This window comes from Populus trichocarpa, chromosome 19 (genome assembly GCF_000002775.5).
Source record: "Populus trichocarpa isolate Nisqually-1 chromosome 19, P.trichocarpa_v4.1, whole genome shotgun sequence".
Classification (NCBI taxonomy): domain Eukaryota; kingdom Viridiplantae; phylum Streptophyta; class Magnoliopsida; order Malpighiales; family Salicaceae; genus Populus; species Populus trichocarpa.
In genome coordinates, this window is record NC_037303.2 from 14,519,153 (window position 1) to 14,546,605 (window position 27,453).

The 27,453-nt window shown below is 33.9% G+C and overlaps 4 protein-coding genes across 7 annotated transcripts; 2 read left to right on the top strand and 2 right to left on the bottom strand.

Annotated features, from left to right (window-relative positions):
* Nucleotides 1–664: 664 nt before the first annotated feature.
* Nucleotides 665–3,530, bottom strand: LOC7498159 (G-type lectin S-receptor-like serine/threonine-protein kinase At2g19130). Its single transcript, XM_002325644.4, has one exon. The coding sequence runs from the start codon at nt 3,388–3,390 to the stop codon at nt 916–918; it is 2,475 nt and encodes an 824-aa protein (XP_002325680.1). The 5' UTR covers nt 3,391–3,530; the 3' UTR covers nt 665–915.
* Nucleotides 3,531–9,699: 6,169 nt separating this feature from the next.
* LOC7498158 (uncharacterized) lies at nt 9,700–13,641 on the top strand. Of its 2 annotated transcripts, none has more exons than XM_002326067.4 (5): nt 9,700–9,871; nt 10,621–11,079; nt 11,168–12,413; nt 12,527–12,673; nt 12,802–13,641. In XM_002326067.4, the coding sequence occupies exons 2-5, from the start codon at nt 11,029–11,031 to the stop codon at nt 13,425–13,427; spliced, it is 2,070 nt and encodes a 689-aa protein (XP_002326103.2). In that variant the 5' UTR covers nt 9,700–9,871; nt 10,621–11,028; the 3' UTR covers nt 13,428–13,641. The 2 variants fall into 2 exon arrangements, with proteins under 2 accessions (XP_002326103.2, XP_052305479.1); XM_052449519.1 differs by lacking the exon at nt 9,700–9,871 and adding an exon at nt 9,967–9,991.
* A 3,474-nt stretch (nt 13,642–17,115) lies between these two features.
* Nucleotides 17,116–19,647, top strand: LOC7458850 (universal stress protein PHOS32). 3 transcript variants are annotated; one of them, XM_024590902.2, is made up of 3 exons: nt 17,116–18,045; nt 19,009–19,057; nt 19,367–19,647. In XM_024590902.2, exons 1-3 carry the CDS (start codon nt 17,298–17,300, stop codon nt 19,368–19,370), a joined length of 801 nt encoding a protein of 266 aa, XP_024446670.1. In that variant the 5' UTR covers nt 17,116–17,297; the 3' UTR covers nt 19,371–19,647. The 3 variants fall into 3 exon arrangements, with proteins under 3 accessions (XP_024446670.1, XP_024446671.1, XP_024446669.1); XM_024590903.2 differs by having other exon boundaries at nt 17,116–18,048; nt 19,011–19,057; nt 19,367–19,544; XM_024590901.2 differs by lacking the exon at nt 19,009–19,057 and having other exon boundaries at nt 17,116–18,048.
* A 450-nt stretch (nt 19,648–20,097) lies between these two features.
* Nucleotides 20,098–24,072, bottom strand: LOC7498157 (uncharacterized). The gene is made up of 5 exons (XM_024590900.2): nt 23,814–24,072; nt 22,626–23,100; nt 21,278–22,535; nt 21,013–21,159; nt 20,098–20,883 (listed from the first exon to the last, which is right to left on the bottom strand). Exons 2-5 carry the CDS (start codon nt 22,674–22,676, stop codon nt 20,261–20,263), a joined length of 2,079 nt encoding a protein of 692 aa, XP_024446668.1. The 5' UTR covers nt 22,677–23,100; nt 23,814–24,072; the 3' UTR covers nt 20,098–20,260.
* Nucleotides 24,073–27,453: the final 3,381 nt, after the last annotated feature.

Genomic DNA, 27,453 nt, shown 5'->3' on the forward strand with positions numbered 1-27,453 from the left:
AATGAGTGGAATCAGCATGCTTTGTATACATATTCGCAAGGTGAGAGTCAGATGCATGGCCTGGAATATCAAAGCTATTTTGTCTTCTGTTTAGCAGTCTGTGGTTATCAGAAGCAAATCCAAATTCACTGCTGATGATTCGTCTTTAATCATAAGGTCTTCTGCTTCGCACACAATTAACAGATTCTTGGTCCCAAGTCAAGGCTCTCCCTCCAACTCAGGTAACCAATTTGTAACTCTTTTAAGTTCTAAGAAAGAAACAAAGAAAAGGATATCATTTTTACATGCATGTGGGTGGGTTGGACTTTTGAAGCTAGATTCTTCATTGGTGTGCTGGACCATCCAAGTCTTGCTCATTAGTGATCAAATTTTAGATTGTATGGTTTCAGGGCAAGATCCCAGGTTCCATCTCGCTGATGTTATTGTAGTAATGAATGAAAAAGTAGTTTGTGGACAAGTAATGCTTAAGATATTAAAATCTCTTTCTTTGAAAGACAATTTACTGGATAGCACCACCTTGTTCTTGGAGGAATTGCAATTCTGAAATGGATTGAGGATGAAAAGGTCTGAGTAGACTTGAAAATAGCTGCTGCTTGCCTTAGTCATAGATTATATATACATTTAGCTGTGTCTAGATATCTCATAAACCAATTATAGGCTGAAGTTGATGTCATGAAGCATGAAACATGCCATAGCTTTGGAGATTATATAAGAAGAAAGGCTTTTACAACAGTACTAGGATTTTGCCACTCTCAGAAAACTTTGAAACTAGCCTTCAAATAAGGTACAAACCATGTACAGAGAAGAAAAAAAACTAACTATTACAATTAACTAAGACTCTTGCATTCTCAAATATAATAGCAGTATTACAGTTACTTGAACCAGATTTCTCAGCGTCCTTCTTTGGTTCTCTTTTTAAGACTTGGGACTTTTGTTTGATGTGGTGTTCTTAGTCTGAGTAGAAGCAGTTGAGGTGTGGCTCTGTGCCTGTGAACTTTGGCTAGAAGATGATTCTGTGAAGAAAATTATGCTCTCCTGGCTGTCAAACACTTGGAGACATCTTGGAGTTGGAGGTGGATTCACGCTCACAACCCCTTCGAGGATCTGAACTACGTGGCCCATTGATGGCCTTTGGGTTTCTTCATCTTGGATGCACCAGCAAGCAACTTTACAGACTCTTGTTAGCTCTTCAAGATCAGCATCCCCCTCCAACCTGTGGTCCAACAAGCTAAGGATGTCACCGTACTCTTGATTGATTTGGCTTGCAGCATAACTTGGGAAGAACTTCACTTTCCCATCTTCAGATTGCTCAGAGTTTCTCCTTCCTGATACAACTTCAAAAATCATCATTCCATAACTGTAAACGTCTGCTTTGGCTGTTATAGCCACTCCTGAAATCCACTCTGGAGCTAGATAGCCTCTTGTACCTCTCATGGTTGTCAGCACCCTGCTAAAATCCCGGCCGACGAGCTTTGCCAGGCCAAAATCAGCCACTTTTGGGCAAAACTGAGCATCTAAAAGGATGTTCTCAGGCTTTATATCGCAGTGTATGATACAGTCCCTGCATTTCTCATGGAGATAGTTCAATCCTCTAGCTGTCCCCAAAGCAATACTGTACCTAGTTTTCCAGTCTAAGACCTTTGTGTTTTTCTCACTGAAAAGAAGGGAATCAAGAGAACCATTCGGCATGTAGTCATAGACCAACAGCTTCTTATTTCCCTCTGAGCAGAACCCACGAAGGCGAACCAGATTGACGTGCTGGATTGTCCCGATAGTGCTGACTTCTGAGCGGAATTGCTTCTCTCCTTGGCTGATGCTATCAAGCTTCTTCACAGCTATGACACTAGTATCAGGCAACAACCCTTTGAAAACAGAACCAAAACCTCCTCCCCCCAGTTTCTCAGAGAAATTCTTCGTCGCACTTTGTAAATCTCTGTATCCAAAAGCCATCAGTGAACCCTCTACTGCTTTGCCCATTTTGACTGTTTTTCTCCTTCTCAAGAATATGAACAGAACAAGGGCAAGGATAGACACTATCGCCACTGAGCCCACAACACCGCCAATAGCTATTCCTTTATTATTCTTAGAACTTGAAAACTCAGAAGCTGCAAGCCTGATATAGATAGATTTTCCATCTGTGCCATCTGCAAGTTGCTGCATGTTCAATAGATCGCCGGACCAAGCTGAGCACTGACCACCATCAAAAGCATAGGCAGTACAAGAACAATTCTTCAAGCAAGTTGATTCACATTCCTGTGCACTCCCAGCTGCCACTATCTGTGGATTTGCAGGCAACTTCATATTGTAACTTGGGAAAAATCTGTCACTCTTCCCATTAACAACACTAGAATTCCCACACTGCAGATTTGTTGCCCTCTCACATCCCCCAGAAAAAACCTCCGAATACCAGTCCCCCGTCGAATTCGGGTTGAAACCTCTCGGGCAGTCGCAGAAAGGCTGTGATTTCGCATTACAGCTTCCAAAAGCCCCACAGTAAGCATACACCTCACATTGCGTCTTTGGTTGAGACCAGAACAAAAACCATGCGTTGGTACTCGCCGACCATGTTTGCTGTTGAATCTGCCCGCCATCATCCATCACAAACCGAGATATGACTGTACTGTTGTACATTGAATAGGTGAAATAGCTCTCATTATCATTGCTAACATAACTAAAGTTGTAGATATAATTCAATCTCATTTCAGGAACTAAGCTGAAAATCTGTCCATTCCATTCTCCACTAGTCCAATACTGTATAGACCTCTTCCAGAAGATCAAATATTGACTCTGATTTGGGTCTAGCTCAAGAGAGAAAAGACCCGGTGCAGGATTATCTTTGCTTTTCCATGAAATGAGACGTGTGTTCCTATTGTTGATTTTGCTCAATCCAACCTTAGCACCAGGCAGCCATGTATCAGCTGGAAAATCAAAAGACTGCCATAGTGGTGACAATGATGGATTAGACCTATCTCTCAAAACTAGATTTCCATCATTACCAAGTACTGCTTCCACAGATCTAGAGCTACTAGAGCTCAAATTTGTGGACCAAATTAGGATCTTGGACTCATTAAAGAGAGCTAAATTCCCATCAGATATTCTTAACTCCGAAGAAAATCTATCAGAAACAGGTGTCTCTCTGTTTGCCACCCAAACTATGGTCTGTGCAGACACCTTATCTCTATAATACCACATGCCTATGTAGTAGTTTGAGGAGTTACCTGGCTTGAAGAAACCAAGTTCGAAGACTTTTCCTGCTGAGACAACAGTTTGGTCTCCAGAAAGAGAGCTGTTTGCAGAGATTGTATCAGCTCCAAGGGAGACATGGGGCTTGAGAGAAAAGCATAAGAAAATAACAAAAGGCATGATCCATGGATTGTTTCTGACATCCATGGCTGCTGCTAAGGTATTTTGCAGGTAAGTTTGAGATTTTCAAGGTGTAAGAATGTACAGCTGGTTTTATGGAGTCTGAGAGAGAGAAAACAAGACTTGGTCTCAGTATACGCCGTAATCATTTGCCAATGAAACTTACGAGATTGTTGTTTTGAACATGAAGTCACCGAGCTTTCTTGAGGGTAAAAATCTATAATATTTTTAATTCTCGTTACTTATGTATCTAAAAAAAATATTTTTAAAAAAAATATTTTAAATTAATTTGTTTAAATGTTTTTTAATTATTTTAAATCATAGAAAAACCACTTAAAAAATATTTTGTTTTATTATTGGGGCAAAAGAGAGGAAATAATGGGAATAGTATATTTTCTATTTTAAAAGTACAAAAATTAATAAAAAAATCAATTTACTTTATTTTTCTCAACCTTCTCATTATCTTCATCTTTTATCATCTCAAAATAATAACAGAAAAGGTTATTTATTTTAATCAAATCCACTCTTCATCCATTGTAGCCATCATAAATGAATTGATAATGATTGAATTGGATAAAAAAACAAATTATAAAATGAAAATCATGATCACAGCAAACCATTTCAATCTCAAGAGCTAAAACTAATGTCTTGTTTTCGATCAGTAAACCACAAAGTCATTCTCGTGCCCAGAAAAGAAAATTCAAAGTTTCCAGATTTTGCAACCTGAGACCTTCTAGAGATCAAGATTGAATTCTGTGAAAGACAAATGGTTTGTCATCAGCAGAGGACCGAGGATTCAAGCCTGGTCAGCATGAAACAAGAACAAATTTATAGCCAGACATCAGGTTGAATGTTGAATATATCTCTTAAATGTAATCTGAATTATTATATAAATAGCACTATCTGATTAGGAGAAAAACACATCTCAACCATCAATCCAACCTCTTATTAGTAAAAGGGTGTCAGGAAGTCAACACTATTCAAATAATTAAGCAACCAAAGATATTTCTTTTATTTTCCCCATAATCTAATAATTTTTTTTTAAAGAAAAGGACAGACAGAGCCATTGCCGTGTTGAAAACTCTCCTCGATCACTTTCATGAAAATAAAACGCCTTTATGGCTGGGTGGCACAATTGCTTTCACATGGCAATTGAAACTTGCCCATCAATTTTCAACCTGCCTCGCTACTTCATTAAAATTTGCAATAAGAAAGGGTTGCCCTTTGCCATAATATCATTCATGATTTTCCCTGCTGCAAAAGCATGCTTTAAGGTTCTAGATTCGAGCTTCGTTCTTAATTTCTTTTAAGAAGTGGGATCTCTGCAGTATCAATAAATATGCTTTAAGGTTGTTGATTCGAGCTTCGTTCTTAATTTCTTTTGAGAAGTGGGATCTCTGCAGTATCATTAAATAATTATGATTATTAGGTGTATATATATAAATATCTTAAAATTTAAATTTAATATAAGGAAATTAGAGTTTTCTATGTATGTGCGTGAAAAAAACTTTTTTATTAACTTAGATGTTCGGGTTAGCTTGATCGCAGCTCGACTAATCTCACGGGTCCTGAAGTTAACAACCATGTAAGTCTCCAGTGGCCCTGAGAAGACTCGAACTTGTGACCATTAGGAAACAAATTCAAGACCTGATCAATTAAGCTACTCCTCGGGGTTTTGAATTTTAATATTCTATATTAGGTATATGGTCAATCTCCATGTGTGTCTGAACGAATTTATAATGGTTAACTGGTCTAAATATTCATGTAAACTTGAATGACTATCCTAATTGAGGGAAGAAGATTTGATGGGTTGGCTTAGCAACAGCCACAGGTAATTGTTTATTTCTTTCAAGTCAAAAGTTATAATTGGATCCTAAAAATCAAAACAATACATAAACATTTTCTGTTTCAATATTAAAGTTATAATTGGTCATCGGATTGATTCTCACTTCCTCTTCCTCGAAGAAGATTTGCCCTCTCCAAAGAAAAAACAAAATATTCCTTTTTCTTTCTTTCTAATAAATATAGAGAGTATTTTACAATGTGGTTTGGTTGCTTTTCAAATAACTCTTCGTATCGAAATACATGCCAATAATTTTTTTTATTTTTTAAAAATTATTTTTGACATCAGAACATCAAAACGATCTAAAACATACAAAACATATTAAATTTTAACAGAAAAAAATATTTTGAATTTTTTAGAAACGAGGTTTCCACCGCGTTCCCAAACATGTTAATAATTAGGTGATCATAGTATTTCAAAAGATTTAAGATATGTCTTTTAAGATTATTTAAAAAGGTAATTTAACTTCAATTTACATACAAATTAATTTAAAAATATTCTTATTATAATCACTAAAATAACCATGAAGCTCTATTATTAAATTTGGTTGTGTTCATTTACGTTATGACCTTCAAGTTTTAAAAAAATTATTTAGAGTGTATCATGTGATTCGATAAAATTTTTTAAGTTGGCTTATGATTCTATCAAAACTTGTTGATTTAAAAAAAAATTAATTAATCTAAATCTATCTAAATTAACCCATCTATTTTATGACTTGAGTTTGTGCTAGATTATTATTGGGGGTATTTATGAAAATAGTTAGGTTAGGTATGAATCTATAATTATATCTACTCTAATTTATAATATTTTATAAATTACAAACTCAACTCATTCAATTTTTTTTCCTAAGAGGACCTGTCAGTGATATAATGGAGGAAGATGGGGATGATGTCAAGTCTGCGTAGCCGGCTGGGCCACACACGTGTTACTATGACAATTACAATGGGAAGCAACTTTTCAAGTTGATTGAGGTGTGAAACCAGTGAGCACATGTACTGACCTCGACACAACCACTCACCGTTAATGATAAATTAGAAATCACTCAATCAATTGTTTAAGCATATAAATCATAACACTCTTTCGAGTTCTTCAAACTCATCAGGCAAAAACTCTTTTTAAAAAATAAAATAAAAATAAAAGTCAAAATAGATGGCCCCAAAGAATTTCTTTTATTTTTAATTTAATGAGGTTTGCAACTAGCAAGACCACAATCATGAATATTTGGTCATTTGTGCAGAGCTAACCACCCACATGACCTCCCGTATAGATTCTCATACAAAACAAATATGTTTCTTCCAGAAAGATTAGTTTTATGATTAGAAAATGAAAAAGAAGTTCTTTTACTCTCCTCAAAAGACTCTCCTTAAATTATTTAAATATTAATCTTTATTTTCCTAATCCTAAAAAAATAACAAAATAACCGGCAGAATGACGCATGTTACAAATTCTAAAAAGTCATCGGAATGACGCCACAAACCATCCATTGGTGGCTCTGCGGTGCTCACATAATTTTCTATTATAAGGTTCGATCTTCTCTATTTACACACGAACAATTATCTTTTTTATATATATATATAACCCAGGGTGTTTAGATCAGCTTACGCGTACCACAACTAATCCCCGGGTCCACTGAACATCCTGCAAACCCAATGGGTATGTAAGGCACTGTGGGGGTGACAGACATGCACAGAGAAGATCGAACCCAGGTGCAGAGAAAGAAAACAAGTCTCTTTCCCCGCTAGGCCACGACCTTTAGTGCGCACGAACAATTATCTTGATGTCTATCTTTCCGGCTAGTGGCTCTTTTTTTAAAAAACTTGTTTCTTTAGTGATCACCTATCTTTTTTATTAATAGTTATTTTCCATTAATTTATATTATCAGTAGGTATCAATTTTTCTCGCTAATCACTAACAAGTGTCAACCTTTCAACTAATAGTATCACAACAAGGTACCACAATGAGAAAAAATAATTCATCATTACTTTACTATTTATAAGATAAGCTTGTATAACCAATATGTATAAATAATTCATTGCACAGGTAAACAGAGAGTTCCATTCGCAAGTTCATTCACTTATAACTACAAGTTCATACAATTTCAAACACTCCCTATTTTTAGTAAAAGCATGGAATACCCAAGTATAGGCCCATCATTCAGTGGCTAAATCCAATCTCATATCAGCCCATCAAGTAATCGTGAAAAGACCTTAGATTTAATTTGAAATTTTCACACAACTTCATGAGAAAGATAACACTAATAATAATACAAATAAACTACACGCATGAAAACAATATATAATCTATCAGCATCCAAAAAATGGCGAAGTCTAAGGAGGAGGAGCATCCCATTAAACTAGAGAACGAGTTTGTGAGGAACCAAAACTAGCCAAGAAGTCAGCACACTAATTACCCTCGTGAAGGGCATGAATGAGCCTATTAGGGCCGAAGGATGAGAGATGATACTGAATTCTTGAAGTGAGGATGAAATTTGTCGGGAGAAGATAACAAACAACAAATTGCTTCTAAGGAATCGCACTCAACTTCAAGAGGAGAAAGTTTTTGTCTCTATAGAAACATTAATACCATGCCAAATAGCCCATAGTTCCGCCGCCATGTTAGTGGCAGAGCAAATAAAAGAAGAGAAACCAAGATGCCAGTTACCTAGAAAATATCGAAAAATGTCACCAGAACGTCCGCAACCAGCCTTTCCCCTGAGCTCCCTAGTGAGCTACCATCCACAATATTAACCTTCCGCCAATCATACGAGGGAGGGTGCCACTGAATAAAGCGAATGGTAGGAGCAGAGTTGGGTTTTAAAAGACGAGAGAACGCAATCTTCAATCATCAATCTAGCTCTTGAAGCAAACCCCAACTCAGCTTACCCTCCCCCATGGATGCGAGGCATCACGTAGAGGATATCACTGTTAAAAAATTATTTTAATATAATAATTTAAATTTAATAAATAATGTTCATGATATAATTTATATTATTCACTAATATATATTTTTAAATGAAAACTCTTTAGATTTAAAACTTACATAGACTCACACTATCTTGTGTTTAATTTTTATTAAATAAATAGAGATAATAAGATTCGAACTCGTGACCGCTTAATTATTAAGATTTTAATACTATATTAAAGAATCATCTCAACCTAATAATTTAAACTTATTAGTTGAGGTCTCAAAATATAGTTTTTATTACTTTTACAAGCAAAATCGCAATATAATGTTAGTAACTTAGGTTACAACTATTTTTTTTTCCTTTTTTTTTCAGAAATTAGGATTAAAAGCTCAAGAAACTAAAGATTACAACCAACAAATATGGAAAAGAGCTACCCCATTAACACCCTATAAAAGAAAATTGGCAATTTCCTAACGTTGGGAAATTTAAAAAACAATAATCTAAAATAAGATATAAATACACTTAGTTTATATTTAGTTAGTGTCTTAATAAAAAAAAACAGATATATAAGAGATAAAAATGTATTTTGTTAAAAAGATAAAGATAAAATGCTTTTTTTTTTCATTTAAAACAAGAAGTATAAATAAATATATTTATTAATTAATTTTTTTAGTCAAGTAAACTTGGAGTCACATATGTCACAATATCTGTTAATATATTGTTAGATTTTTTTTTTCTAAAAAGAAAAAAATTGTTAATCACAGGAAGACATTCCCTCTTAAGAAAGCAGCTGACTAGGACGCATCCCTTGCGGTTCGCAAACGACAAGATCCACTTTCTCCTCTCATCCTCCTTTTTTGACCAAATCTGTGGATGCAGAATAAACTCTCTTTTTTTTCTTTTTTCTATTTATTTATGACTTCAAATGGTCAAAATCAAAATTTATATTCACCAATGTATGGTTTGATTACAATTTATTTGATATATTTATTTATTGGGTTTGATAATATGATGCAAGAAAAGCAATTAGAACTATAGGACATGAATGCCCTATATTTAATTGGGCAAAAAATAACAAGAAAGTATTTTTTATTTATAAGATTAGATAAATTTAGTTTATGAATGTCCAAATTGCTCCCATAATACCTTCCAATCATAGCATAAAAATCAGGTAAAACCAAATAAAACCAATTATTGGGTTGATTCAAGAATATAGAACTAAAAATCTAATCATATAATAATTTCTCAATTACACGAAATAAATTGTTAAAAAATCTAAAAAGTTGGTTCGGTGATTAAGAGAAAAGTTGTATTTTTCAACCTTTTGAATTAAGATTTTAAAACCAATATCTTGAAAATTTTATTAAATTACTTTAATTGATTCGATAATACTATTAATAAAAAAATAAATTATTAGAAAAGGTAAAATAAAGGAAATAGCTCGTGAGTATATTGAAAAAATCAAGTGAGACAGAATCCAATCAAATCTTTTTCTTTGTCCTATCCATATATATATTTTTGATAATATAAAAATCAAAATTGCAATAAAAAAAAAAAGAAAAGAAAAGACAACTTTAGGGTTAGCCTCAGAAAGTTGGATGCTTTACCACAGCCGCTGCTCTAGAACAAATTTCTCTCTCCCTCTCTCTAAAATATAAATCAAAATAAATATTTCTTACATTTTTTATTGACCATAAAAATAAGGCCTTCCGTTTCTTCCCAATACAACAGTGTCTTTACCACAACCTGGCTAGAGAAAGGTACGGTCTTTCTCCTTCTTTTTTTATTTTTCTTGTGCCAATTGCTTTGATTTTTGTTTTCTCAAAATGGGTTCCTTTTGATTTTTTGTGTTTATTGGTTTTGATTCATGAAGTTTGCAGGTTTGTGGAGATGGGGTTGTTTTTTTATTTGAGAGAATGAATTATGTTTGCCTGTTTTTGAGCTAAGAGTTGTTAATTTTCCTTTATAGGTTGATATTGGTATGTTATTATGGATTAATGTTTTTGTATTGCTATATGTGTTGGAAAAGATTTCATTTTTCTTTTCTTTTTATGTTTATGCATAGATTGATTTATTGTTTCTTTGAATATCAGAAATGTGTTTCTGCTTCATTGTGTTTTTTTATTATGGTTTGTTGCTGAGGGGAAAAAGAAAAAAAATTGAAATCTAATTGAGCTAGAAGAAATCTTTTATATGGGCTCAAGGTAATTGGCTGCTGCATTTGTTATATCATATTAATGATTGTTATTTTCTGGTCATTTTTTAATGGATGATTATATATCATTTGTATCTTGATGAAGAAGTCTCTTCCGTTTTCTTATTGCAGCAAGTGTTAGTTGTTTTTTCCCCTTTGTTTGCTTGTCTTGATTGTAACAATCCAATGTGGAACTTGAGATGTTATTGATTATCATGGATATTGATTGTATCACCGTTCTGAACTGTGTTTTCCTTCAGCTTTCTTGTTTAATCATGAAAGCCATTTATTTTAAGTTTTTTTCCTTATTTTCAGGCCAGCATCTCTTATGTATATTAGGAATTGGGTTTTCCTAGTTGGCAAAGATTTTGATTCACTCTGGCCGCTTCAACAAATTTGAAGTGTTCTCGCACCTCCAGGAGGGTGTGGGGTGATAGCGAGGGTGTGATATTGCTGTGTGTTTTAAGGCGATCAAGATCATCTCATGTTTGGAGACTGTGCCGTGTTATGGAGGGCTTGTCTCTTGATTATGGCTAAGGTTTGCTAGGTTTCTGGAAGCTTGATGGTAGTTGGAGAATTTAAGTTAGTAGAGTCAGGTCATTGTTTTAGGTTCGTAAGTGTGGAAGCTAGAAGCAGCACAGTATAGTTGTTTACCCATTACGTTCTTTATGTAATTCAATAATAAGGTTATTTGTGGATGTAGCTTGTGTTAGTGTGGCTACAATGGTTAGGTTCTCATGTTTCAATGCTCACATCCCTTCTCACAAACCAAAGGTAAGTTGAGCAATCACTGATTTGGACGTAGTATCTTTGTTCTTACCTTCCATGGCTTTTCTGATTAGAGTTTTCCTTTTTCCTTCAGAAAACTGCCGAACTTTCTGTTAAAGCAATGCATAAGAGTTTAGAAGATTTTTCTCAAATTCAATCTCCTAAGACACTGACCAAAGCTACAAGCTTGATACTTCTGAAGGCACAAACAGATACTGGAACTATTAATAGTGTCAGGGATGCTACAAGCTCTGTATCTGCTGAACAAAGCTGGGAATTCGACAAAATTGAGGACAAAATGGATTTCAAGAATGACATAGGAGTTCATCAGACAAGGCTTATTAAGAAAAGTCAGTCTCTTGGAAGTGGATTATGCCATGAGGGAATGGTTCATCGTGACAATGATACTGAGGAGGAGATAGATCAAGGATTCTCTGGTGATTCCATTGATCAAAATGGGTTACCTAGACCAGATGGCAGCAAGGATACAGGAAGGAGCCCAACTAGCGTGCATGAGAAAGATTTGCAACTAGAGTCTGTTCAGATGAGTTTTGATTTTGACAAGGAATGCATTTTCTCAATTGGCAATCCTCAGCATTCTGGAAAGGAAGAGCCGGAAATTTCTGATTATCTGTTATCTGGTGAAGGTGGTGATGCATCAGGTAACCAGTCGCCTGGTAGCCCTCCCGTGATTGAAAAATCATGCTCATTTCCTGACATGGGCACTTTTTCACCCACATCCCATGGACATTTAGCATCTCACTCAAGATCTTTGGAGGACCTGCATTCTCTAAGTATGAGGTGGAAAACAATTTCAATTAATGGGGATGAAACTCACAAAATGAGAAAACAAGAAAGGGATGATTGCATTCCTAAAACTGAGGAAAACAATATTGAAAGTTGTCTTGATGAAGGTTTTGATTCGTATAATTACTCAGCTATGGCAAAGGATTGGATAATGCCAGTTGTGAATGAAGCAAACCTTCCAAATAAATTCCAAGGAGAATCCTCCACTCATCAGTGGGAAGAATTACCAAGTAAGGATTTTAAAATGAAGCGTATTGCGGACTGGGTAAACAATCTTCAACACTGTAGTTCATTCGAAGAACCAAATGAATTGCCTGATACTGATGACACGGTCCATGGAGATTCAGATGATTTTGCCACTGCAAAGGTTGATAGTAAGGTCACTCCTGTCACGGAAGCTGCTAAAAGATATATCTCTTCGTTGACTGTCTCTGCTACCACAGCTCATCTGTCAAACCTTGGGCTGGCAGAGATCCCTTTTCTTAGTGCGTTTGGCAGCATGAGGATGCTTAATCTATCAGGGAACTCTATAGGTTCACATCTCGAACTTTTTCCTGTTTTTATTCTTGCCTTCGTTTTTTATCTGCCTTGGTGAAAAGTAGTCATGAACTCGAGAGATTGTTTATTTCTCTTACATGCTTTTCAGTGAGAATAACTGCTGGTGCCCTCCCTAGAGGACTCCATGTGTTGAATTTGTCAAAGAACAGCATTTCCTCCATTGAGGGTTTACGCGAGCTTACTCGACTTCGTGTATTGGACTTGAGTTACAATAGAATATTCAGGATTGGACACGGTATGTCGAATGCGTTGTGTTTGATGGTTGTAGCTTTCCCATTTTCTCCTGTTTTCGCTTTCAAGTGTCCAATTTGTAGATATTTGATTACTTCGAACATTGTAATGATTCACTTTCTGCTGTTAAAGGTTTGGCATCTTGTTCCTCCCTGAAAGAGCTATACTTGGCGGGAAATAAAATAAGTGAGGTAGAGGGTCTCCACCGCTTGTTGAAACTAACGGTTCTGGATCTGCGCTTCAACAAAATCTCTACCACCAAATGTCTTGGCCAACTTGCAGCTAACTACAATTCGTTGCAAGCCATCAGCTTGGAAGGAAATCCAGCACAGAAAAATGTCGGAGATGAACAACTCAAGAAATATCTGCAAGGTCTTCTCCCTCATCTGGTTTACTTCAACCGGCAGCCAACGAAAGCCAGCACATTGAAAGATGCAGCGGACCGATCAGTTAGGCTAGGCATCAGCTCCCATCAATTTGATCGTGGCCTCAGGTCAGAGAACAAAGCTGCAAGAAAGGCTAGCCATAGCCTAGCTGGTGCTAGGCCATCATCCTCATCAACTCATGCTCGTAAAAGTCATGCTGTAACCTCACCTAAACGGTCCAGGGGCAGGCATCTCCGTTTGCCACCGAATGGAGCCAAAACAACATCTAGTCATCGCTATCATCATAATCATGCTGATCTTGACAAATTCAATTATGGATTGGAGTTCTCATTTCACAGGAGTCGAAGTGAGGGAACTCTGGGAGCGTGCTGAGGTTTTCTATTATGCTTTCAACAGCATGGTTGGTACTTGGAACATTACTAAGTTTGGTTGTGTGGTTTTCTATCTTGGTATTATTTCTCACAAATAGGCAGTTGCCATGTTTGTGCACCAGAATTATCCTATCTTGTTTTAAGTTTGATGTTGCAAATTATCTGTTAAACAATGTTTAATGTGGTTTCCCCCTCAAATGAATTTCTTTTCTTTATGAGTGGTTTTTTTGTTCTTAATACTCTTCGATCAATATTGTAGTAATAGTTGTTTTTTTATTTTTATTTTAAAAAATATCAAAATAGTATATATATATTTTTTATTTTTTATGTTTAAGAAAAACAATTTTAATTAATGTTTAAAAAATAATAATTTTTAAAAAATATGTATTTATTCAAAACGGATAAATTTTTACATGTAAAATTAAAATAAAATGCAAGTTTATACGAATGAAAAACATAATACTTTAATTTTTATAAAACTAAAATTTAAAATACAATTACATATAAAATTTAATATAAAAACAAAATAATTTTTTTTTATGATCATATAAAAAATAAAAACTACAACGATATCGTAATTTATCCCGATAGAAGTAAAACTGTCTATGATCTGTTGAAAAGAGGTAGAAGCATGCATCAACAACTCTAATGATTCGATACTTTTTGACAGCGCAGCCTCTACTGTGCCCCAATCATCGCTCATGTCTCAATCTTCAAACAGGACTCACATGCCAAGAGACCTAAACTTTGTGGAGTTAATGTCCAGCCTTTTGCTCTCTCACTTTTCTTGTATGGTTTCAATTCAAAGCCGGCAAATCCCAATCGTTTCCAATCACAAAAGATCAAGAAGAGCACTATTTTTTTTTTTATTAATATGATTGTTGGTTTCAGTTTATACATATTTTAATTAATCTCATAAATTCTAAAATTAACAATTATATAAATTTTTAATACCTATCATATTAGTAATCACATGACTTAAATTTAAAATCACAGAAAAACAAACACATTGATTTTAAGTTTTTATCACTAAACATATATATATATATATATATATATATATATATAAAAAAAACACTATTTATCTTTGGGTTGTTGGCAGGCAGGCAAATCAAATTTGATATTTTGACTTCATTTTAACATTTTGTTTTTATAGTTTTTTAAATTAGTAAAGTTCTGTTGTTATGAAATATAAAAGATAAAAATAATATATTTTTATATACTTTATATTTTGAAAATATAAAAATGAATAGATTTATTTTATATTTTTTATTTATTCAATTAAATATTTTTTTGTCTCTTATGTTCTAAAACTCCAACTTAACGCAATCCAAGAAAACTTTTCTCTTTTCTTTCTTTGACAATGAGATTTAGCTACTAAATTTAACACAATTTAAATTTAACTGTTCTAATTTATTGAAATTTATCCAACTTGTACATGATTAAAACTAATTTCTTTTTTATTAATAATCTTATAAACATTGTTGCCAAATATTATTAAATTAACCACAATAATAGTTTCTTTGTGTTTGATATTATGATGTAACCTGTTTTTTAATACATGTTTTAAATTATTTTTTGTTTAAAAAATATTAAAATGATTTTTTTTAAAGTATTATTCAATGATTTTTATATAATGGTATCAAAAATTAAAAAAAAATTATTTTAATATATTTTTAATTAAAAAATAACATTAACACAAGAATTACTCAAACACCATTCACTTAAAATTAGTACAACTGTACAAGTACTTCTTGAAAGAAGACAACATGGTAGTACAAGAAGTGAAGTGGGGAATTCATATATGTCTGCCAAATGGACACACAATATCTGATTAGGTGTGGGCTACCCCATAATAATGGAGAAGAGAAGCCAACTCTTTCCAAGCCATGAGTGGGTCCAGAAGCATAGATGATAAAGCTAAAATGATCACGCAACTGCTTACCTTTCAAGCATAAAATTTTAAGGGGAAATAACTTGTTTTTTTAAAAAAAAAAAAATTAAAAATTCTTCTGCCTTTTTACTCTATCTGTTTTTTTTTTCGTTCTTGTAACGCTTACAATTAATTCTACATTTGATTTTGTTTGTGGATTTTAGATTACAAATTAACATTTTAATTTAAAAATACATCAAAATAATATATTTTTTATTTATTAACAATTTTTCCTAAAAAAAAATTAAGAAAAAAAAAATAACTTATTTTTTTTATTTTAAAAAAATCTTCTGCCTTTTCTCTATCTCTATTTTGTTTTACAAGTTTTTTTTCTTTCTTGTAACTCTCACAATTAATTCTACATTTGATTTTGTTTGTGGATTTTAGATTATAAGTTGACATTTTAAAATAAAAAAAGATTCTTTATAAAATTTAAGTGTAAGTAAAAGTTTGAATAGCGTTTTTTCAAAAAACATTTAAATAAAATAATTTTGTGTTGATTTTTTTTAAAATAAAATAATAGTGTTGATTTTTTTTAAATCAAACAGGGTTTTAATAAAATTGTTAATTGATCCATCAAATCAAGTAAATTTAATTATGTTAACTCCTATTTAAAACCATAACTAGGTTTGGGTTGGAGAAATTATTTAATTAAATTGGGGCAAAGTCAGACTCATCCTAATCCAAAGTATTACTATAATCAATTGAACAACCGTCACAGAATAAAAATATTAGAAACAATGGTAAGCTTGATATTAAAAAAAAGAAATTATCTTGATTGGCTTATAGAAAATTCTTATATGAGGATGTGACCTTAAACACTTACTCTAAAATAAAATAAAATAAAATAAAATAAATAATTCTTATATGAGACCCACATTTAACATTTTCTTAAGAAAATCTATGCAGGATCAATTTAGTTATTAAAAAAGAGGAATATTGTATATATTACTAACTAAATTACAAATGAGTTTGTGGGTGCTAACTAATTTAATTAAATAATATAAATCACAACCAAAAATCAAAGGGAAACTTCATCCCCAATGTAAGAAGTATAAGGAACATCCTCTGACTTTTTTTTTTTTTTTTTTTGACCCTTGAGTTAGATAGGAGTCTACTCTGCAACAAATAATCAATTGTTAAATAGAGTTATGATTAATAATTAATGGGATAGATGAGTTATATTATTATAATATAGTCTAAATTAGTTTATTAATTTTAATTGGAGTCAGCAAATCATCATAGTGACATGTCAACTTGATTTAAGTTAAATTTTATGTTAAATTAGGTGCAACTCAAGCTAATATTTTTTTTTATTTTAAAAATATAAAAAATAATTCTAAAATTATTTTAAAAAATATATTTCTTCAATAAAACATGTTTTTATCTCTTTTAATTGTTTTAAAAAATTTCATCAATAAAATTATTCAAAAAATTCATTAATAATAAGCAAAAGAATTATTATTTCAAAATCAAATTTCATCACATATTTATTTTTAAGTAGGCTAAATTATATTTCATAAAAGTATCTAATTACTTTCGTGTTTGATATTATTGTGGTAAAATATGTTTTTTAAAAATATTTTTAGAATATATCAAAATATTTTTTTTATATTTAACATTAACACATTAAAATTACTAAAAAAATATTAAATTAATATTTTTTAAAATAAATATACTTTTAAAAAAACATATAAAAAACAAAAATTATTGCAATCCCTGCCAAATTTAAAACTTTAGCTATGAAGTAGAAATTTCTGAAGTAAATGTAAACCGCAGTACATCGTAGCACATCAATAAAACGAGCCTTCGCAATACTAAAACCTCAAGAATTTCTATAAATACCACAAAAATCATGGCCATGACTTCATCCTTCTCTCCAAAGTCAACCATAACCCAAAATAGACGAGAGAAAAGTTTCCCGTTTCTTTGATCAAAATGAACTCAAAACAACCATACCAGTCTGAACCGGACCTCCCAGTTCCACCACTCCCCACACTCCGCGTCCGCTCACCTTCTCTCTCCACCGCCCCCACAACCAACCGCCGTGTTGCCATAGCCGTGGACCTTTCCGACGAGAGTGCATATGCAGTCAAATGGGCGGTCCAGAACTACCTCCGTCCAGGTGATGCCGTGATCCTCCTCCACGTCCGGCCTACCTCCGCCCTCTACGGCGCTGATTGGGGGTCCATTCAACACCAAATCAATAACAACAACACCCCTTTTGATCAAAATAACCCAGACAGTTCTGACAATCAAGAAAGGCAGAAACTTGAGGATGATTTTGATAGTTTTACAAATAACAAAGCCAATTTGCTGGCTAAACCATTGTTGGAGGCTGATGTTCCTTTCAAGATTCATATAGTGAAGGATCATGACATGAAGGAGAGGCTTTGTTTGGAAGTTGAGAGGTTGGGGTTAAGTGCTGTGATAATGGGAAGTAGAGGTTTTGGTGCTACAAGAAAGATGGGGGGTGGTAAAGGAGGGATTGTTGGTGGTGGGAGATTAGGGAGTGTTAGTGATTATTGTGTGCAGCATTGTGTTTGTCCTGTTGTTGTTGTTAGGTGTAATGATGATGGTAAAGAGGGAGAGAGTGTGAAAATAGGAGGTCTTGGTGAGGAGATTGAGGAGGGTCTTCATCCTGTGCCTGAGGAGGACCAAGAGGAGTGTGTTGATGATGAGCTGAAAGGTTTGTATTTTGGAACTTTTTGCGTCATTTTTAGGTATGAAATGATGAGTTTTTTATTTTGTGATGTGGGTTTTGTGTTTGTGTGGGGAAATTTTGGGTTAGGTGATTGGTTTGGTTAGTGGTGCTGTTTGCTTTTCTTGTTATGCTTTGGTTTGCTTGCTTGCTGTGGTTTGGAAATTTTAGGGTATTTGTGTTGATGTTAGTGATGCTACGTGGAGAATTTCTTTTTTGATGTTGCTTGTAAATTTTAGTTTGGTTTGGGTGATTGATTAGAAAATCTGTTGTCCAAAACTCTATAGGGGATGAAGTTTAATTTTTTTTAAAAAAAAAACAGTAATCTTAGCATAGATTTGTTGAATTGAATATTCCGAGTTTCTAAACTCATAGATGCTGCTGTTCTAGTTTGTTTATGGGGAATTAGCTATCGAAACTTGTTTGTTGTGTTGGAAAATTGGTGGGCACCCTAGCATATCTATTACGAGGAATGAGCTGAGTAGTGATAAAACTTTGGGCCCTTTGTGGTAGGATGGGATATAGGAAAGGGAGAGTGATAGCCTACTATCCTCTGTTTGGTGCAGGATGGCATAGAGATTTTATTCTTGACTAGGGTAAAGTAGATCTATATTCTATTTTGTGTAGGAAATTGCTAGATGTCCTTCTTCTTTCTCTTCTTGGTGCTGCTTTTAAAATTCAGCATTGCTAACGTGATAGCTTAGAACACGTGGGGATTGCATTGTTGCTTTAGTAATTAGAGCTAGGTTTCCTGTCTTTTTGGAACTTATACCAGCGAGACTTTGGACCTTTTGACTCTCTCTCATGCTTTTGGTAATAACATTGATGGATTTATTTGTTCTTAACTATGTGGTTTCTTCGCTTGGTAGTGCCTCTGTTTCCTAGTGCCTGACTTACTACCAAGTTTATGAATTGTCATGATTGTATAACACTTAACCTCTGTGTAACAGATGCTTAAAATGTGCTTGGTGCAATTGCAAGCTCCCTCTGAATTCAGGTGATGCTTTATTGTACTTCTTTTTCTTTGTAAACTTGATGAGCCACCCCCACCCAAATTGTGTACAGAAGGAGAAAAGGGTTTAAGATGAGAAGTATGAGTTGTGGGTTTTATTTACTGCACGGGGCGAAAAATTATTGCAGTAACTGAAATTTTTCTTTTTTTTGAATATAAGATGTGCAGTGTTCAGATTTTCTAATCATACCTTTTATTCGATTAACTCATTAGTTATTTTGTCCTCAACAAGATGCCAAGTTTATTGCAATCTATTGGCCAAATCTGATGTATGTATATATATGTTTCTTGCAGCTAACAATTTTAAGGCCCCAAAATACGTGAAGGCTGTGGATTGTCATGAAGTTATAGGGTTATAATTTAGACATAATTTTCTTTGTTGGACAATGAACCAGGTTGCTTCTCTTGTACATGGATCACGATGTCTGACAGAATAATTACTTTCTGGCTTATTGGCTTCTTTAGAACTCAATTCAACTGTTTTTTTCTTCTTTTTTTTTTAATCAAGAGTGATGTATTGCTAGTTACATATCTAAATGTTTACCCATTATCTCGGAGAATGTGTGTTTTTAGCATTTCAGTGTCTTATCAGAACTGGTTTTTGGAGTTGTACAGATTTTAAAAAGTTCCATGGCTTTTATTCTTGTTTTTGGACATCTTTTGCCTCCCCGGTTTTCTCTTGGATTTGTAAAAAAATTGCAGCTTGCATGATGATGTTTAATTATACTCTCCTTCCTTTTCTGGCCAACATGTTATTTCTACATTATGCTCCTGGCTACTTGGGCTTTTTGTCAATATGTCCACTTAGAGGAGAAAGTATTGCTTGAGCCTCAACCCCCCGTTGCACAGGAAAATTAGGCAGATTGAAGATTAGCATGGCTATGAAACTTGCAGAAACGCTTGGTTCTGCATATCGAGAGAACCTTCAATATCCGAACCATACAGCCAATGTTCATATTCCTCTCGGGTTCTTGTGTGACTTTATGGTAACAAATTCATTAAATAACACCTCAGAATGCCCACAGTGCAAGAAAATAAACACCACTCACGATCAGGGTAAACCAAAACATAGGATAATTCTAGTGCATAACAAGCAACTGCCTTGAGTAACAAATAATTCTGAGATAAGAAACCCCATATAACCAAAGTAATGATCCAGCCGGACTTTTGAAAGTATAATAGAATCTCCTAGAAAGCTCCCAGTGTCCCCTCACTTCGACTCCTGTGAACAGAGGACGACTCTGATCTAAAGTTCAGGAGTTTGCTACCAAGATCATGATGACGAAGACTGGTTGTTGCTTGGGTTCCACTTGGTTGTGAACGGAGATGCCTTCCACTTGACCGTTTAGTTGAGATCACAGGTTGACTTTTACGAGCATGAGTTGATGAAGGTAATGGCCTTGCACCACCTAGACCATGGCTAGCCTTTCTCACAGCCTTGTTATCTGACCTGAGGCCACGATCAAATTGATGGCTACTGATGCCTAGCCTAACTGATCGATCGGCAGTGTCTTTCAAAGTGCTGGCTTTAATTGACTGCCGATTGAAGTAAATCAGATGGGGAAGAAGGCCTTGCAGATATTTCTTGAGTTGTTCATCTCCAACATTTTTCTGGGCCGAATTTCCTTCCAAGCTGATGGCTTGCAAGGAACTGTAGTTGGCTGCAAGTTGGCCTAGACATTTGGTTGTCGAGATTTTGTTGAAACGCAGATCCAGCACAGACAGTTTCAACAAACGGTGGAGACCCTCTACCTCGCTTATTTTATTTGCTGCCAAGTATAACTCTTTCAAGGAGGAACATGATGCCAGACCTTTAACAAAAGAAAGTAGTGTTACAAGAATCAACACATATAATGATAGAAGATTTCAACACTAACACAGAAAAAGAGAACAAATAGGAAAGCTACAAACATCAAACGAAAATCCAGCACATAACATACCGTGTCCAATTCTGAATATACGATTGTAGCTCAAATCAAGTACACGAAGGCGGGTAAGCTCACGTAAACCCTCAATGGTGGAAATATTGTTTCTTGACAAATTCAACATATGAAGTCCTCGAGGGAGGGCACCAGCTGTTATTCTCACTGCAAAGGGTAGAACAAACAAATAAAAATCAAACACAAATTTAGTTCAAGGCTATTCCACAAGGCACATAAAAAAATCATGGAAGGAATAAAATGGGATGAAGTTGAAAAAGCAAACCTATAGAGTTCCCGGATAGATTAAGCATCCTTAGGCTACCAAATACACCAAGAAATGGGATCACTGCCAGCTCATGGTTTGACAGATGAGCCGTGGTAGCAGAGACACTCAAAGAAGAGATGTATCTTTTAGCAGCTTCTATGCCAGCAGTGTCCTTATTATCAACCTTTGCAGAAGTCAAATCATTGGAATCTCCCTTTACCGGGTCATCAGTACCAGGCAATCCATTTGTTTCTTCCAAAGGGCCAAAGTGTTGAAGATTGTTTACCCAATCTTTGATACGCTTCATTTTAAAATCCTTACTCGGCAATTCTTCCCACTGCTGAGTGGAGGATTCCCCTTGAAGATCTTTTGCCAAGTTCACCTCATCCATAACCGGCATTATCCAGTTCTGTGCCAAAGCTGAGTAATTATAAGACTCAAAACCTTCATCAATACAACTTCCAATATTGTTTTCCTCAGTATTAGGCATGTTATCATCCCTTCCTTGCTCTTTCATTTTCTGAGTTTCACCCCCCTGAATTGAAATCGTTGTCAACCTCATGCCTAGAGCATGTAGGTCCTCAGAAGATCTTGATTGTGGTGCTAAATATTCATAAGAATGTCTATGGGAAGTCAGTGCATAAGGGCCCATGTCTGAAAAAGAGCATGACTTTTCGAACATAGGAGGGCTGTGAGGAGACTGGTTACCAGATAAATTGCCACCATCACCAGAAAATGGAGTATCAGAATTTTCAGGTCCTTCCTTTTCAGAATAATGACGATTGTCAATTGAGAATATGCATTCCTTCTTAACAAAACCGTAACTCCCATTAAAAGATCCTAGTTGCAGAGCTTTCTCATGCTCACTAGTTGTGCTTATTCCTGAATCCTTGCTTCCATCTGGTCTGAGTAACCCATTCTGATCAAGGGAATCACTATAGACTCCTTGATCTATCTCCTCAGTATCATTGTCACATAGAACCCTTCCTTCATGGCATAATCCACTACCTAGAGACTGACTTTTCCTAATAAGCCTTGTCTGATGGGCTCCCATGTCATTCTTGTCACCCATTTTGTTCTCAGTCTTGTCAGAATTCCAGCTTTGTTCAACAGATACATCAGCTCTTGTAGCATCCCTGACACCATTACTAATTTGATTACCCGCTTGTGCCTTTGGAAGTATTAAGCTTGAAGATTTAGTCAATGGCAGAGCTTGAATTTGAGATAGATCTTCTAAACTCTTATGCCTTGCTTCATCAGAAGGTTGGGCTGTTTTCTGAAGGAGAAACAAAAACTCTGATCAGAAAAAGCCATGGTACAATAACATCAAAGATGCTACCTCCAAGTCAGTGATTCCTCCACATACCTTTGATTTGTGAGAATGGATGCGAGCACTGAAGCATGAGAACCTAACCATTGTAACAATACTAACACAAGCTACACATCCACAATTGCCAAGACTTGAATTACATAAAGAATGCTATCAGCAAGCAACTATGGTACTTCTTCCTCCTAACGTCCAGACTCCAGGAGCCCAGAACAGAGACCAGACCCGACTTTGCTAACTTGTTATCTTCAAGACTTCAACTATCATCAAGCTTACAGCAACCTAGAAAAACTTAGCCATAATCAAGCGACAAGCCCTCTGAAACACGACACAGCCTCCAAACATGAGATGATCTTGATCGCCTTAAAGCACAAAGAAATATCACACCCTCATTATCACCCCACACCCTCCTAGAGGTGTGAGAATGCTTTGAGTTTGTTGCAGCGGCCAGAGTGAACCAAAATCTTCGCCAACTAGGAAAACCCAATTCCTAACCTGCATAAGAGATGCTGGCCTGAAAATAAGGAAAAAAAAGGTTGAGATAAATTTAACTGCAATTTCACCCAAGAAACATAAAGCAAGAAAACCAAAAGAAAAGGAAACAATATACAGCTTGTAGGGTTGCAACTGATAACCATGGTATCAGTAACACATGCAGATCCGCATTGGATTGGTCCAATAAAGAGAACTAAGCATGAGACAAAATAACTACTTGATGCAATTAGAAAACGAAAAATAGCATCTGAAGAACCTTTCTTTCTCGAGCATGGATCATAAACAAGAACCAAAAGCAATTAACCATCATTCATGTACACTGTACAGCCATCATTCCTTAGAAATTATTAAGGAAATAGCTACCACATATAGCCAATGCAGCAGCAAATAAACTAGAACCAACCATAGCAAATTCCAATGTTAACCCAAGATCAAAAGGCAGAACTTTATGAAGGAGAGGCACATTGCTGCTATTCAAAGACACAAGAGACCAATCTATGCAATAAACAAAGAAACAGGAATACAAGGATATCAATCACGATGAGCTTTTAGCTCGAAAACAAGCGGAGAGAATTCATTCTCTCAAACAAAAAAAACAAACCCACTCCACAAACAAGTAAATTACATGAATCAAAACCAAGAAATATACAAAAAAAAAAAATCCATTTTGAGAAAACAAAAATAAAAGTAATCAACACCCAAAAAACAAAGGGAGAAGGAGAAAGATGTTACCTTTCTTTAGCCAGGTTTTGATAAAGACAACGGCCTTTGTCAGAGAAAAAGGTTTTGTTTTTATTTAGCTGTTTTGTGCTGTTCTTGAGCTAGAAAAAAAAATCATTATTACAATGGAAAAAAAAAACTGTAAAATATATTTCTTTATTTTGAGAGAGATTTGATCAAGGAAGAGGCAAAGGTTGGAACTTGGCTAACCCTAAGATTTTGTGTATTGAAATTTGTGATTGTGATTTTTATAGACCAAAATATCAATGGCTGTGATTAAAAATAAAATTCCAATGGTTTCGTTTTATACTCCATTAATGTGGAAAGAACAAATGCAAAGATTGAATTGGATTCTTTGTTAATAAAACTGTGGTCTTGTTTTGATGCTTTAAATTCTAAAAGTGTACTCGTTGACAGAATGCATACTCTTTTGTAAAACATTAATAATATCTTTTAAAATATTTAAAAAATATATTTTTATTATTTTTTCATGTATATTTGAAAAGTAAAATCTTCATGTTTTTTTTTTTGTTAAGTAGAAACATGCAAAATGCTACATTTTTCTTAACTTCAAACTCAAGATAATGCATAGAGGCTCGTGAATATGTAATGTGTGTAATTTTTTTTAGATTAATTTGGGTGTCCGAGTTAGCTTGCATGCATCTCGATTAATTACACAAGCTCTAAAATTAACGATCATATAGGCTTTTAGTGGTCCTAAGATTTATGGGACTCGAACTGATGATTTTTGAGAAGCAAATCCAGAGCATAATGAATTAAGTAAGTCATGCCAGGATTTAAATGCATAATTTCTTGTTTAAAATACAATTTGGGAATAACTTAAAAAAGGAGTTTATTTTGTGTTTGCAAGAAAAGAAGTATTGCAAGGAGAAGGAGGAGGAGAGACTGTATCTTGTCGTTTAAGAATGGCAAGTGATGCCAAGCCACCTAACTAGTAGTTTCCTAAGGAGGAGGGAATGTCCTTCCTTGGAGGTACTGCAAATTGACATAAAGTGATTTGCTTTTTCACGTGTATCACTATTTTTTTAATTTATTTTCAACCATATGAAAACAATATCAATATCAATTATTAAGCTTTGATTTGGGTTTTTTTTTTTTTTTTTGTCATTGATTATGGTGTATCATAGTTAATGATCTGGAATTTAAAGACAAGGAAAAGCAAATAACTAACGAATCAGGTGTCGACACTAATATAGAGCTAAAAATGGAGTGTTAATTTCACTCCTTTAATTGAGTAATTACTGAATTCATCTTTGTAATCGAGTAAAATCTTAAATATTATTGATTATACGAATTTAACGTTCCATTTTTATTTTTAAAATATGAATTGTATGCACGGTGGGGATTTGTGCAATCACATAATCATGATTATACTTAAAAATAGTATAATAATTTCAAATTTTAAAGGGCTGGTTTGATTATTGCGAAAATAGGTTTTTTTTTTTTTAATTTTTTATATTCGAACCTCGAGTTTAACATCCCATGAAATATATAAAATTTATGGGAATGCGCGCACTGAGCCGATGTTGGGGTGTGCCCTTAAAAGCGTCCAAGAAAAGATTTAATTTCGATTAATATATGTGAGCTGATCAATGTGAAATGTGTGCTTTTAAAATCTTCTAGCTAGGGGATTTAATCTCTATTGATATGGAAGCTAGTCCAAAAATATTTTTTTAATGTGAACAGAAAACGTTTTAGAGAACATGCTGATTAATTTTGTTTATATTTTTTTATATATTCGGATAAAATTTTAAAATATTATTTGTTTAATATTAATTATTTTATGGTTTTAGATTCTTTTAATGTGCTGATATAAAAAATAATTTTTAAAAATAAAAAAAATATTTTAATATATTTCTGAGCGAAAAGTACTTTATAAAGCAATCAATACCACACTCACAAATATCCTATTAATATTTCAACTTTAAGAGGTTAAATCATCTCTCCATCTCCTTCCTAACACTTGGAAGAAATTTATTAAATTCCTTGCCTATACAAGATTATTAAAAAATATCTCTACCATCGAAAAAACACTTTGAAATTTTATTTGCTTGATTTAGGTCATAAACATGAAATATTATTTCCTACTATAACTTAAGTCTTAAGTTTGGTGTTTTATTTGTACAATATGGATGGAATGAAAATCCATCACAAATTGCAGAACATCCTTGTAAAAAAAGAAAGAAACAATTATCAAAACACAGAAATATGAGTGAAATGAATTTCAAGTGGTGAGTATACATGAAATGTTTCATTTAATTAGCTAGGGAAGGTTCTTGCTCCCTTCCTCACTTATTAAAGAATATTTGATGTAGTGGATACAGAAGAAAAGGTAAAAAAGAGGCAGCAAAATCAAAGATCATCAATTATTTCATTCCTTTATGATCCAATCAAATCATAGCTAGGGAATGTAGGTTCCACCATTAATAAATATTCCAAGGAAGTGGCCTCCAAACAATTCTTGCTTTGAGAGTAATCAAACACATTCATACAAGCATTGGTTTTATCGGGGGAAAAAACAAACATAAAGGCATGGAATTGATGAGTGATGGAATGGGGTAAATGCTCCCTAACCACAGCCAAAGGAAAGGGATAAAGGAATACGAAGAAGTCAAGAGAAGCACAAGATGATAAAGGAGGAGTGTGAGCCATGAATGTAGACAGAGTTTTACTCCCATACATAATTAGATAACCATTGGTTTTGCCCTTCGTTGTGCGTTGTTGTTATTATTTCTTAATCTCTCAGCTCATATCGCTTTTCTTTTTAATTATTTTATGGTTGGTGGTGGATTAATTTTCTAGTTTATTGTATCTCATTAGCTAATTTTTGACTCAATTATTTTATTATATATATAAAAAACTAAATGGAAATGAAAAGTCTTTGTAAACATAGATTTAGATTACTGTTCACATGACGTGATGGTGTACTTACCATTTAATTTCCTCTTTCCAAAAAAAAATCAAATCCATGGAGGAGAATTAAATCTTTTTACATAGATTTAATATTATTTAAATAAAAAAACCTATTGGGGGGTGTGGGAGAAGCCCACGCATTTCGAGCAGTGTATCCTAAAAGCAAAAATATCATTTTACGATGTCATTGAAAACACTCTTGCGTCTTCTTTATATTGGTGCAAATCATGTCAGTGGTTGTAGGGCAATTTTTTGTCAATGAAGTTTTTTATTTTTTATTTTCTCTCTTTCCTTTCTTAAAAATTACAGCTTGGCCATTTTTGTTATTGATATTTTAACTTCAGTTTTTGTTCTTTTGATTTATAATTTTTTTTCTTGAGTCTTTTGTAAAAGTTTTATTTGTTTTTAACTTCATCATTCAATCCTAATTTATCATATATATTTTTTTTTTCAATTTAGTCCTTATTCTTTTGATTAATAATTTTTTTATTAGCCCTTTTGTAAAGGTTTTATTGGTTTTTAATTTCATCATTCAATCCAAATTTATGGCATATTATTTTTTCCAATTTAGTCCTTATTCCTTTGATTTTATTGTACTTTAATTAAAGTTATTTTTCTTTTCAATCTCACCCTCCAATAAAAAATTTGTAGTTGCCCTCTAATTTATTTTTTATTTTCATTTTTATCCTCAGTCTTTTAATTTTAATTTTTTGTTTTT

Excerpts from the sequence above, each read along its gene's own strand:
- LOC7498158 (XM_002326067.4), top strand. The coding sequence starts at position 11,029 with ATGGTTAGGTTCTCATGTTTCAATGCTCACATCCCTTCTCACAAACCA. Across the intron at positions 12,414-12,526 it reads TCTATCAGGGAACTCTATAG|TGAGAATAACTGCTGGTGCC; the intron begins GTTCACATCTCG and ends CATGCTTTTCAG. Across the intron at positions 12,674-12,801 it reads AATATTCAGGATTGGACACG|GTTTGGCATCTTGTTCCTCC; the intron begins GTATGTCGAATG and ends CTGCTGTTAAAG.
- LOC7498157 (XM_024590900.2), bottom strand. The coding sequence starts at position 22,676 with ATGGTTAGGTTCTCATGCTTCAGTGCTCGCATCCATTCTCACAAATCA. Across the intron at positions 21,160-21,277 it reads TCTATCCGGGAACTCTATAG|TGAGAATAACAGCTGGTGCC; the intron begins GTTTGCTTTTTC and ends TACCCTTTGCAG. Across the intron at positions 20,884-21,012 it reads TATATTCAGAATTGGACACG|GTCTGGCATCATGTTCCTCC; the intron begins GTATGTTATGTG and ends CTTTTGTTAAAG.
- LOC7458850 (XM_024590901.2), top strand. The coding sequence starts at position 17,298 with ATGAACTCAAAACAACCATACCAGTCTGAACCGGACCTCCCAGTTCCA. Across the intron at positions 18,049-19,366 it reads TGTTGATGATGAGCTGAAAG|CTAACAATTTTAAGGCCCCA; the intron begins GTTTGTATTTTG and ends TGTTTCTTGCAG.
- LOC7498159 (XM_002325644.4), bottom strand. The coding sequence starts at position 3,390 with ATGGATGTCAGAAACAATCCATGGATCATGCCTTTTGTTATTTTCTTA.